This window comes from Rhipicephalus sanguineus, chromosome 7 (assembly GCF_013339695.2).
Source record: "Rhipicephalus sanguineus isolate Rsan-2018 chromosome 7, BIME_Rsan_1.4, whole genome shotgun sequence".
NCBI classification, from domain to species: Eukaryota; Metazoa; Arthropoda; class Arachnida; order Ixodida; family Ixodidae; genus Rhipicephalus; species Rhipicephalus sanguineus.
The window spans coordinates 95,462,512-95,476,190 of record NC_051182.1 but is presented as its reverse complement, the minus strand read 5'-3'; the positions used below and the strand labels follow the sequence as shown (position 1 = coordinate 95,476,190).

At 47.7% G+C, this 13,679-nt stretch overlaps 1 protein-coding gene across 4 annotated transcripts in view; it reads left to right on the top strand.

Annotated features, from left to right (window-relative positions):
• LOC119398854 (uncharacterized) overlaps positions 1–13,679 on the top strand; it is a 160,694-nt gene that overhangs the window by 103,530 nt on the left and 43,485 nt on the right. For all 4 annotated transcript variants that reach the window (XM_049417787.1, XM_049417790.1, XM_049417789.1 and 1 more), the window contains 2 exons: positions 67–95; positions 5,198–5,259. In XM_049417787.1, coding sequence (XP_049273744.1) covers positions 67–95; positions 5,198–5,259 — 91 coding nt within the window. The remainder of the gene's footprint in view (positions 1–66; positions 96–5,197; positions 5,260–13,679) is intronic.

Here is a 13,679-nt window from a genome sequence, read left to right as displayed (position 1 = left end):
GTGCGAGCTCTTGCCATCTCTCTTACCATAAATCAAGGTTTACTGCCCATTTCTCTTTTTTTTCAGGGGTCGACCAAGCATTTAACTGAAAAGAGGTATGTTTTATAGTTTCTCACGTTCTAAATGTAAGCATTCGTTATGACCAACATATAAGAATGCGTAATACGCTCAGCTGTTATAACACGAAGAGGACATCTTTTTTTGCCTCAGCTACGTTGCACCAATGTAGTAGTTGCTAAAAACGACTGTTTATGAGTGGGCCTGCCCCAGAACTGAAGCAGTGCATGTGTACAAAACCACCTTTGAAAAAAAAAAGTTTTACAATTATAATTCAATAGTTATAATTATGGTTTTGGCTTGTATGGCTTAGGTAAATTTTAAATTTTAAATGATCAATTTGCTAAAAATGTAAAAAATAAAATTGATAAAAAAATCAAAATGTGCGAAAATATGTAGGTTGCCCCAACAGTCCTAACTACAAAATGATTGGCGCGATTCAAACTCAACTTGGCAGGTACATAGTAAGGACAATATACTGTGCATCTAACCTCGACGATCACCACAACTATAAGCTAAGGTGCGTTATCATGAAAAGACTGATAAAGTTGATTTTTGGCAGGTTTGTTTTGCACACAATTGGCCATAGTACAAAAAGTTATCACTGCTTTTCAATCATTCTGCTTGCATGTACAGCTCTACCTGTAAAGAAACACCACTCAAAATTTTATGTGAAAATATTTATTAGAAGGATAGTTATCACCTTGCGCGTAACTGTAAGATGCAAAAGATCATGTTACGAGAAAAATTGCTTTAAAGATTTCCACCGAATGACCATGTAATAAAGAAACGTTGAATATCTCTCAAATTCACCGGACCCATAGCTTGGGATCCCCTTTGGAGCGGCAATATCTCGTTTTGAGCGAGTTGAAGCGCGTCTTTTTTTCTAGCTCGTTTTGCGTTTCCAGCCGACTCTCATCCGCGTGCTCCATAGTAGGTCCACTATTGGTATATTAATTCTCTGACTTGCGTTCGCGCTTCTTTTTCGTCTTATACTTTGCCGTATATCATGGAGTACTAAAACTGTCTCTTTGAAAGGCCAGAACTAAGCCCAAGAGCTCGAAGCGGTGTACGAAAAGTCACAGACAGCCGATCCAAAAAGCGCGCAACTTAAACAACAGAGTGCCGCAGCCGTGTAGTGGAAATTTTAAAATAAATCGAAAACATCATGTCCCACAAGCTTTAGAACGTAATTAGAGGACTTAGCTTTACGTAATATGTATGCGAAGAGACATTTAGGACGTGATGGCAGGTGTTGTGGAATCAGAAACCTTCACTTTCTGTTTCGAATGTGTAAGGGTTGAAAAAATGGTCGTAACTTTCGAACGGCTCAAGATTACCACATATTTATTTTCGCTAAATATTCTTGCATAGACAGGGAGCTTGAAGATGTCAAACCCCCAAAAATCATTTTTTTTTCCAAAACTGCGTTTTTGAATCGTCGACGGCCCCACTTGAAATTGCGGCTCACTGGGCCTGGTTACGGGTGGCCAATTCGCTCCCCAAGTCCAGTTTGGAGAGTCACGCTTCCGACGACCAAATTACGGGTCTGCCTCGATTAGTGGCGAGACGGTGCCTGCCGGACGTTGTGTGCCCTGGTATCCTATGTGTGGAGGAGGCATTTTGTATTAAAAAATAAAATAATAACTGCGTAAGCACTGCCTCTATCGCGCTGTCGCAAAAAGAAGCAGATTATGTTTGTCAAAACTCACGTACTCTGAATTGCTCCTGAGTGCCAACATGCACGTGCCAGATTCCTTGTTGCGGCATCTGTCGGTGCATGTTGAGCGTATGAAAACGCCTTCCTTCTGTGCAATAAATTTAGTTGAAAACCAGCGTTTTTACTATCCATTTTAACGCGATAGCGTTAAAGAGTTCCTTTCGCAAAAATTTCGGCGTCGGCATCGGCGTCGTTGGTTGTGAGCAAAAAAATCAGCGTTGTCTGTAAGCGGAAGTTCGAGATGGATGCAAGGAAATAAATAACGAAAAAATATTCGGTTCGAGTGAGAGTCGAACCCACGACTTCTGCGGTGCAAGCAGGTGTTCAACCGCAGAGCCACACCCGTGCTCGAAATTGCTTCGGAAAAAAACACTACATCAACGTTACGCAGTGAGAGGAATATCATTAATAATATAATATCTGGGGTTTAACGTCCAAAACCACCATATGATTATGAGAGATGCCGTAGAGGAGGGCTCCGGAATTTTGGACCACCTGGGGTTCTTTAACGTGCACCTAAATCTAAGTACACGGACCTCAGACATTTTCGCCTCCATCGAAAATGCAGCCGCCGCGGCCCGGATTCGATCCCGCGACCTTCGGGTCAGCGGTAGAGTGCCATAACCACTAGACCACCGTGGCGGGGCGAATGTCATTAACACATGTAGTGCTGCCTGGCAAAAGTAGATTCACACAAAGCGTCAAAACATGAAAATTGTTCGACGAGTAATTGGTTTAAAGGGCGATCAATTACAAAGCACACAGGCATATTTAATTATCATTATCAACAACAACATCAACAACGTGTGCAGCTGCGCAGGTGCGCGTGCTGCCATGCGGACCCGCAGTGGGCACTTCGGTACTGCACTCGCAGTAGGGATTCGGGGAAAGTTTGAAAGGGCCGATTTACAGGCGCACAGACGTTCTTTTCCATGCAGCACGGTTGAATTGTCCACCGAGAATCGAAGCGAGGCTAGCGATTCAGAAGACTATGCGAACAGGGTCCGATGACGCTATCGCATTCCGCTCTTGAAGGCGAAACTCAAGCGTCCTCCGAGATTTTCTTTTTTTCGTGTTTGCATGTTCTTTTTTTTCCTATTTTCCCTAAGCTCTGGAAGTGGGTCAAAGTTCAGTGTTCCAATTAGCCCAGCAAGCTGCTTTAAGTACGGTCAATGTAGCATGATGCAATAAAGCAAGCCTGCAGAATCCTCCTAACCTGGAGGCGTTGCCTGCGGTTTGTGTCTCCCTGTGTCTCACATACGCTAGGCTTATCTGCCGCACGCGCCTGCCCGCCTGGTAGCCGCTGCTGCTTCATCGGTATCGCATCCCGTGGGACCTCGGTGGCATGCGGTGTTGGCACCGCAGGTTCGCAGGCTGCTGCTGTTTGCTAGCTCTGACGTTAAGATGCACATAATCCATCGTGGTTTTGGGACGTTAAGCCCCAACAATTATTATAAAATGCACATAATGCTTCTGGGAAACTTACAGCGCAAAAATGGCCAGGACGTAGAAGAAGAAACACAAGCGCTGACTCGCAAATGGTCATTTATTGCAACACCCGAACTATATACAGGGTATTTTTTAGGCAATATAGGTTTTTGATAAAAATTCAATGACAGCAACGCTCCTGCGGTTTTCTTACACGAACCCTACGTCGAGGCGGAAGTACTTCGCCCAGCTGAAATAACACTATTGTGGCTAATTAACGTTGAATTATTTACTTGAGTGCAGTTGGTTATATTACAAAGTTGTAGTGCATGACAATTTAAGGTATACCCATTTTTTATAAATCAGGAATGTTGCACGTAATTGGAGATATTCATCATCGAATTTCAAGGAGCGGCCCGCTACGTGTTGAGACGCGCCCTGCAGGACCTCAGTAAAGTTTACCATACCATACCATATGAAATTGATCGCGCCCGGCGCGCACGAAACGCGCCGAGTCTCGAATTACGTGCACGCGAATTCAGTGCACCTTTTTTTGTTTCTAAAAAATGAGCATGCCATAAATTATCACGTACTACAACTTTCTATTACAAACAACTGCCCTGAAGTCAGTGATTAAAAAGTAATTAGCGAGTTTTGTGAATTAGTCACAACAGTGTCATTTCAGCTGGCTCAACGTATTTCCGCATCGACGTAGAGTTCGTGTGCCTAATTTACAAGAGCCTTACTGTCATAGAATTTTTATTAAAAATTTGTATTGTCTAAAAAAATATCATCCACACATACATGCCAAAAGTCAGACAAGCACAGGTGAGCTGACCGTGGTCTGGGCGTCACAACAAAAAAAAATACCTTCGTCTGGCTTTTGCGTGTATAAATGCATATTCATGGCTACGGACGCAAACCTCAAGCCGGTAAAGTTCAAACATTTTTATTCGGTGGGCTTGTGCCCAGGAAAAGTAAGAGTCAAAGTACAAACAACACTCTCTGTACTATGATAACGACGAGCACGGACGTTGGTAGTCGATAATCTGATCGTCACGGAACGCGTCATCATGAGCGGTGGAGCACCGCAGCGCTTTCGCTGGTGCTCGTCTTGGCTCTAGAAGAAGCTCAGCTACTTCTCCCGAGCGCGCACTTTGATCAGAACAGTCTAACACAATCGAGCTTTCCTACACATAGTGGCGTGGCACGCGCTGAGCGGCGGTAACTGCTTTTGTATGTGAAACCCGATCACGTTAAAATAAACAAACTAGTGCACGTGGCAAAACTATTTCTGTGTTGCAAGAAATCGCCAGCTGAAACAAAGCGCTTGTGCTGTGTTCGTTCCTCTACGTCTCGTCTGTTTGCACGCGCTGCAAATTTACCACAATGTTTTACCAACTCGCCCAACTTTCAGTATTGTACATTAATGATTTGGCATTCACCACTCTTAAGAGGTGCTTAGGTGTCGTTGGATTTTTTCTTGCACCTTTGTCTTCGTCACGTGGCAAGCGAGGCAAGTGTGAGGAAAGTGTTGTAACTTCTTTACATTGGCTAAGCAAATGGACGTTTCAGCACATACACACTTAAATATCCATATGGAAGCACTCACACGCGTGTAAACATGAATGTCGCAGCACATGCAAAATAAAAATACTCTAGCACATACATATATAAGAGCAAAACGCTAACACAAAACTTAGTTGATCGAGGTAAAACACTATTTAGTGGCAGCGATATGAGTTTTTATGCAAGGGTCACGTCAGCTGACACCCGCGTATTTATTAGGCATGCTCTCGTGAAGGACTTCAATGACACTGTGAAAGACGGTACATAATGCAAAACCTACTCAGTTTTAAAAGCTAATTCCGCAGAAACGACCTTCTTACTCGACTTTATTGTTATTTCTGTTGGACCTTCAAATTGATCTGTATTTCTTTGGAAAGCCCACGTGCAATATCACAAGTAGTACATTGTTGCTTGACGTTCTAGGTACGCTGACTACGCTGTGGGAACACAAGGGGGCATTCCAACGGTTCAGCTACTAGCAAAAGGTGAGATCTTTTTTTTCTCAATTAGTATATATACTGTGCTACATATATACAATATGGCGATGTTTTGTGCAAACCGCAAATGCATTGTAGTGCGGCATTCACAGTGTGTTTGTGAAGACCGCGAAAAATTCGTGAGTACTATACGGTTTCCAAGAAACAAATTACACCATCTCCCACTAAAGGGAACGATGTGGATACAGAGCAGCGGGGACATGGTCCGCTTGAGCGGGAGATGGTGTAATTTTCTTCAGGAGCTGGCTCGCCAGGTTCTTCAGCTGGGGCGAAGGCCCGCGCCGTAAGCTGCATCCATCCATTCAAAGCGTCGTGGAACGCGAAGAATGTCTTCCGCGCGTCGTGTCTTCCCTCTAGCCTGGCCGTTAATTCTCACAGGGCGAGCGGTGAACGCGGTCGACAGGCGCGCGAGAGGGGGGAGCGTAGGAGAGGAGAGAGTGGGGGAGGGGACGCGCATGCGCTGGCGCTCGTCGCGGCGTTGCGCCGGAGAGAATGAGGCGCGCGAGAGGGGGGTAGCCTGGGAGGGCGCTCATCACGTCGTTGCACTGGAGAGAATGAGGCGCACGAGAGGGGGGAGCATAGGAGAGTAGAGAAGAGAGAATAGGAGCATACACACTGGAGCGCGGACGCCACCGCCGGACACAGCCCCGAGCAAAAGCTGCTTCGCACCTAAAAACCTGAATTCAATCAAAATTAGGCTGTCGAGTGCGGTGGACGCAGATAAATGCTGAAATTATGTTATTAGCAGGTTCACAACAGAACTATTCAGCAAATCCTTCGCAGCACAAACTGCAATTTACGAGTTGTAACCGGTGAGACTCAAGATTTCTCAACCTTAAATAAAACATGTGAGTGCGCATATTTTGATATCTACGAGCAAGCTTTCAGTAAATATTCATTGTCGTTCCAGTTATGTTATTTAAAAAGCGCCCCCTTTCGCATCTAAGAACGAAACTAACTGGAAAGTTTACGTGTTTTATGGTAGCATTTTTTTAAATATTGCAAAACTGGCGTCACTCTGAATGCCTGCTAAGATCAGAAAGGCCTTCGTAACTGTGGGCTTGCGTTGTCTTTTTTGGGATAAGAACTTTCAGTTGCCTATACATATAACAAGTAGGCGAAGTTAGGTACACTCAGATGAATAGAACGGACAATTAATCTAAGGAAATCATAAAAGGCATTCATTTCGTGTTTAACTGTAGTGTACTAATTGTGACGTAAATTGAAATGAAGTCAAGAACAAATACCCACAACCTTCGAATTACGTGACTAATTACGTTGTCCAGCGGCCGCCTCATGCAAATATCACGTGCTGGGTGACGTCCTCTAGGAGAAAGTGTTCCGCACTTGCCGCCTCGGCTACGAGTGGCGCTGGCTAACACTCCTAGAGATTACATGCGGAGAAATATCCAACTAAGTGGCCTTCCATCGTAGCTCAAATGGTCGAACATCGGACGCGTAATTCGGAGGCTGTGGGTTCTGATCCCACTGACGGAAAGGGCGGATTTTTCGACACCATCATTTCAATTTGCGTCACAATTAGTAAACAGAGTTACAGACAACAATTAACGTCAGTTGTACAGCGAACACTGCAACGTCCTGTGTGCTTTCCCTGGCCTATGTGTCTGTCGATTCATTTTGTTGTGTCTGACATCTAAGCGAGCCCCTGGCAAAAGTTCCCCTTTAAGTACGCGAAGTATATTGCGGAGCCAAATCATTTCCGAGTGAAATGTGTTCTGCGTGGGTGCTATAACCGCAGATATTTCCCTCAACAACGAATACATAGCCTGTATATGAAGCCATCAATAAATGCTGACTAGAGAAGCACTACCTCATACACCATATATGTTTCCAGCTGATACCGTATTTGGTACGACACATTTTTGTTTACTTCGCATAGGCTCTGCTGTACTGTATCGCCGGAATGCTTGATGAAGAATCTAGTTTTCGAAGCAATATCTAGGCTTCGAGACCGTGTGAGCTACAAGAAAGGTCACGTGCGAGGTACGAAAATATCACGTCGGCGCAAGAGCTACGCGTCCACTTCATCTTGGCGGGGTTCGCGTGAGTAAAATTATACAATAAGCACTTGAGCGCTCGAGCTGCGCGTTTCCTTCGTCTGTATCGTCTTTGCAGCATTCGCTTAAGTGCAATAAAATAAACAAGCACGTGAGCGGGCGAGCGGTGCGTCCACTTCGTCTTTGGGCTGTTCGCACGAGCAGCAGTGCGGTAGGGCCGGGAAGAATGGCGACACGTGTGCTCCACGCTAATGGACTCATGAGTCCACTCACTCAGGCTTACTCAGGCTCATGTCAAGCCGTGAGCCTGAGCCTGAGTGAGTCCGACTGAGCAATGTGTTGCTGAATTTGAGTCCGAGTGAGTAACTAAAGTAATGTGGAACAATCTTGGCAGAGAACAGCGCTTTGCGATAGGTGGCGAGACACCGGAAGTTGTAAAAGACTACGTCTACTTAGGACAGGTAGTAACCGCGGAGCCGAACCATGAGAGTGAAATAACTAGAAGAATAAGGATGGGATGGGGATCATTTGGCAAGCATTATCAAATCATGAATGGTAATCTACCACTATCCCTCAAGAGGAAGGTATACAACAGCTGCATCTTACCGGTACTTACCTACGGTGCAGAAAACTGGAGACTTACAAAGAGGGTTCAACTTAAATTGAGGACGACGCAGCGAGCGATGGAAAGCAAAATGATAGGTGTAACCTTAAGAGACAGGAAGAGAGCAGAGTGCGTCAGGGAACAAACGGGGGTTAAAGACATCATAGTTGAAATCAAGAAGAAGTGGATATGGGCCGGGCACGTAGCACGCCGGCAGGATAACCGGTGGTCATTAAGGGTAACTGACTCGATTCCAAGAGATGGCAAACGCGTGAGGGGAAGGCAGAAAATTAGGTGGGTATATGAGATTAAGAAGTTTGTAGGTATAACGTGGCAGCAGAAAGCACAGGACCGGGTTGATTGACGGAACATGGGAGAGGCCTTTGCCCTGCAGTGGGCGTAGACAGGCTGATGATGAGTCCCGTTGCGAAAAATTTTAGTGAGTCTGAATCCGAGTGAGTCTCAGAGCAAAATATATTTTGTGAGTGAGCCTGAATGAGCTCGAATATTTTTGCCGACTTACGCCTGCATCTAACGTGATTTTGCACTGCCTCCGGGATCGGAAGCGTTGGCAGCTTTCCACGCCTCACATTGTTTCCTAGTGCCTCCAGGATCGGCACACCTTGGACCAAGCGAAAAAGTCATGTAATTACATAATTACAAAACATCACGAATTTAGGCTGTTCACGAGCCATAACCAATCCGGAATTGTTCGGTTGTATAGTTTTTAGAATACCGCCTAATAGTATAACCAAAAGAATATAGACTGTGTGATGAACGAGGCACCGACACAGCATCCGTTTCTGGGCCAGCTGTTCTATTCTGCCCTTCGTCTTTCTCTGCTTTGCCCCAGCCGCCCGCGCGCCAGAGCCTCGGTGCCACTTTTCGTCATCACACTCGGCCATGACTGCGACGCGCGGAACAGCCGAAAATGTCTCTGGTGGACGGTGTTGGCTGCATCGCGGTGGTCGGTCCCGACCACGCTGCAACTTATTTGGGAGACCTGCCCGAAGTGCCTCTGGTGGGTGACACTGGTTGAACCGCTGTGGCCGGTCTCGGCCACGCTGGGGCTTAGCCTGAAACTTTGCCGATGCTGTCTTTGAAGGATGGTCTCGGCCATGCTGCGACAGTGCGCGGGAAGCTGGCTCGTTTGTCTCTGGTGGACGAAATTGGCTGCTCTGGTATGGTCGCAAGACCGGCAGGCGCTTGCCCCGTCATGATGCTGCGAGTAGTAGCCCATATTCTTGCGGAGTGGTTGCCCACACTGAAAGCCTGCGACAGCAGAGAGATGGTCTGATGAGTAGTTGAATGCATCTTTGAAGGCCTCTTCCACTCTTGTGCTTCATCTTCATCTTCGGAGTGCAGACGGCGCGGAAGACGTGGCTATCAACCCTGGTTGCACTGATGGACCGTGACGACAGGGCTAGCTTGGGCTTTCGTTTGAGACGTTTCGAATACGTTGTAATGGCTGTCGCCTTAGGCATACATATGGGGCTTGAACCGATGGATCTTGACCAACGAATGCGCGCAGAAAAGTCCTCCTGGTCAGCAACCATGGCTCTGGAGAAAGACTTGGGCTGTGCGGGCAAGTCTTGCATGATAATTGCGCCCGTCACTTCACTTTTATTCTAAGGTATAGTGTTCCGCACTAGGTCACTCGTTCCGCATTTATGTGGTGACTGCTCTGATAGCCGAGGATGTTGCTCTGACGGGTCAAGATACGTTTCCTTTCTTAGATCCGTGGGCAGGTCATGTTCCTGGTATGGTGGTGCGTCAAATACCAGTGGAGTCGTCATTTCTGTATGGCCAAATGATGCTGAACTTGAATAGTAGGGATGTGATACGGTTTCTGGCTGTGATGTATTTGCGTCGGATACCGGCAGAGTCTGAAAGCTCAAATGGTGAACTGCAGTGCACAGCTGCAGCCTCGAGGTAGAACCCCTCCTGAGCTCCATCCTCGATAGCGGTCAGATTGGACTGCGTGGTGGCAGTAAGGTTGCAGGGAGTCCGGCCAAAAGCAGCAATGAGCTTGAAGCTCCACTCCACCCAGAACTGCTTGCCTCACACCTTCGTATCTATGCCACGCCGCGGCACCGTTTCGAAGGCGGTCTATGGCCACACACAACTTCTGTTGTTCCGTCTACGACTGGCGAGCTCCGAGAGCGTTCACGGTCGCTACCCAGTTGTCGACGTCGTCCTGAAAGCCGTGAACTCCTGTAGTTCACAGGCAGTCGGCGATGGTGGGACGGCAGGCGAAAGACCGGAGAGTGCGGACGCTAAGCAGCCAACTTTGTTTGACAGTTGCATGAGGGTACACCGGAACCTCTCTGCGTTACTCGAGCGAGCTGGCCCCAAGGTCTTGTGAGGTGGCTACATCAACACGGCGTTGATGGCGCACAATTGCTGCATGATCACAGGAAACAGCGCAGAGCTCGACGCTTTCAAGGCGTTGACCGTGACGCGGAGTCGCGCGATAGTACGAGAAAGCTCGGTGGCGCTTTCAGGTGATCCGCACGCGGTCCCAATGGCGACGTCCGAGGGTGTACGAGGTGGTCACTGTGCTCACTGAGGTGGAATCCTTGTCAGAGGGAGCTTGGACAGCACCCCTCAGCAGCTGAGATGCGGATAAGTCCTGAGCGAGAGGTTGTCGCCACGGGAAGCGTGAACAGCGTTCCTGGGCAACAGGAGGCCATGCGCGGTCTTGACTGCACCGGGTAAACCTGCCCTTTGGCCACCGAGGAGCCCTGGACGCCGTCCTCGAATGGTGGCAGAGTTCCTACCGGCAGTAGTAGGGTCTTGGTGTCCATGAGCGAGGAAGCGTAGACGGCGTTCCTTAAATGGAGAAACCCATACCGCCGATGACCCACGAAGGCAGGTGGCTTCAGCCAGACGGTTCAGGTTTCGTAGACTGCGCCGTTGTGATGAACGAGACACAGACCAGCACCGTTCCTGTGTCAGCTGTTCTATTCTGCCCTTCTTCTTTCTCTACCTCGCCCTAGCCGCCCGCGCGCCAGAGCCTCGATCGGTGCCGCTTTCGTCAGAGAGAGAGAGAAGAAATAGTAGAGAAGGAAAGGCAGGGAGGTTAACCAGTATAGGACAACCGGTTTGCTACCCTACACATGGGGACAGGGCGGGGGAGATTTAAAGATGGAGAGGAAAGAGAGAGAGAGAAGATAGAAAGATAGCACATGACACAGCACACATAGAATCAGTCGGTCACTCTTGCGTGGTAGTTGGTCACTTTTGCGTGGTACGCGACATTTCTGTCACAGTCGCTTGGCCAAGTTCGTCGCTCTCAAAAACCTCAGCAGTGCCTTCGTCGCCTTCAGTTGTGATGTCTTCTGTTGACAACATGCAAGTATTGTTTGAACAGACATTTGTCTACTGTCAAGGCGCGCTAGAACGGACGCCAATGACTGTCTCTGAGCATTATATGCCGGACAGTCGCACAGGACATGGTGTAGCGTCTCCTCGCAACGACAGGCATCGCAGAGAGCGTTGTCGGCCATTCCAATTCGAAAGGAATAGGATTTCGTAAATGCCACCCCTAGCCACAAGCGATAAAGCAGTGTGGCCTCTCTTCGGCGGAGTCCAGTTGGCATACAGATATGCATCAAGAGGACAGGTGGCGTTGACGATTAGTCCGGTTGGTTTGGCTGCTTGGTTGGCACCATAGAGCGAGCGTAAATCCTGTGCAAGGCCTCGAAGACTGCTGGCAGCGTCAGACCTTGCAAGTGGGATGGTATCTTCCTGTGTGCTTTCATGAGCTGCCCGAGCGGCATTATCGGCCTGTTCGTTCCCTATGACGCCGCAGTGACTTGGCAGCCATTGAAACGTCACGTGGTGCCCTTTCTCATATGAAGTGTGGAGAAGACCTCTAATTTCAAATACGACCCTATTGAAAATTCATCCACCATGAGGAATGGTGGATTCACCATCCACCATTATGGTGGTTATGGTGCTGGAAGATGGTGGCACGTGGTGTATGCTGGATGCTGGCGTATGATGGATGCTGGAGAATGACGGAGCGTAAAACGGCTCTACATTGTCGGCACCATCGTGCCTTGCCGTAAAAACATAAATAATGATAGAAGGCGATGTAGAAAGCACTAGTACAAAAAAAAGAAAAAAAAGCTCGATGCAAAAAAAAAAAAAAACTTCCCCACCGGGAGTCGAACGTCCGACTGCGGATCCCGAGCCGAGTACTTTACCATACGCCACGCTGACACTTGCTTAGCGACTTGCAAAATGACTAGTCAACATACTAATACAAGTTTGGCTTCAGTTGTATGCTCATACTGGAGACAGACGCGATCTTCACATTAATAAAATTGCGTAGTTATAACGAAACAAACTGTGCGGTAACGAATGGCACGTCATAATGGCAACAGCGCTAACTTTCTTTTAGAATTGACAACGTAACTCCAAAGAAATATGTAAGTGGAGCGAGGAGCGGGTGTTACGCGAAGTTTTAATAGCCGTTTCTCGCTTTTTCCAAAGTGCGGACATGTGCAGAGGCTTTCTGTCGACTCTAATTCGTTCGATAAATACGCGCGTACAATTGAGTGAGTATTGTGATGTTTTTTTTTTTTCGCGCAACGTACAGCGCAGCCGTGCCTGCACTGATCTGACGCTGTATCATTAGCTACACTGCATAACAGCTGGGCCAAGCAAGTGCAGTGCGCGGGAAAAATATGCCATCATATGGCTCAGTAAGCAGCGTGCGAATTGACAAGTCTATGTTCTCGCATACGTGTCAGAGAAGCGCCGGCGAGTGCGACCGGCGGCGGTGGTGACCGGAGGGGTTGCTGGAAGCGGTCGCATCTATGCTCATCGCTTCTTGTGCGGACACCGTACACAGAAAAAATGCTTCATTTAGGTTAGCCGATGCCACAGGTGTGCTGTAACGTCATTCGCACTCCATCGGAATTGTGTATACTGAACCCAGAAAGCGCCGATAACACGTAGACGGACTCGGTCGCTACGCTATGCCTAACCTTTGGTGGCAATCATGGTGGTAGAATATGATGGTGGAAGTCATACTTGGTGGAGTTATCTCGACGCAGGCCGAAGGTAAAAGTTTGTGCATTTTAGCTTGCATGCATTTTCACTAGTACCTTAAAGTGCCGCTGAGGTAAGTGAGTGTGCAAGAATTGCCAGAGTTGCGTTTCAAGCGTGGCGGTATCAAGCGGAAGCTGTTTTCTGGTCTCCCGGGCCCGCTGGAAGGACTCATTTACTTCTCGGCAAATGCGCGGCGATGTAACACAGTTACTGTCGCTGTTCACACCGACACCTCTATACTTGCAACAGACTATAAAGCAACACATCGCGGATGTGAACCTGATAAGTACGTGCGGTAAAATGTAAACATTCACGGCTGCTGTGCCAGAAAAACTAGTGGCGGTTATTGGCGCCGCATGAATAAAAAAATAGTGCTGGAAAACTTAATGATCGGCGTTGGCTTCTTTAACTGCATATATTTCTGCACATTCAAGAGGGAAACATTAGAACTGATGGCGACTTCAATAAGTCACGTTCACTTCCATCATGCCACCGTCATCCACCATGTTTCAATCCTGCCACCGTCACGGCTTGTTCACCAAGCATCCACCCCAAACATGTTTGCTCGCCACCATCAGCCAGCATTTTCCATTAACACCAAAAGAAGCTCGCCCACCACCACCACCATCTGCCACAGTTTTTCCACTCTCGCCACCATCAGCCAGCATTTTCCACTTACCACCAAAGAAGCTCGCCACCACCACCACCATCTGCCACCATTTTTC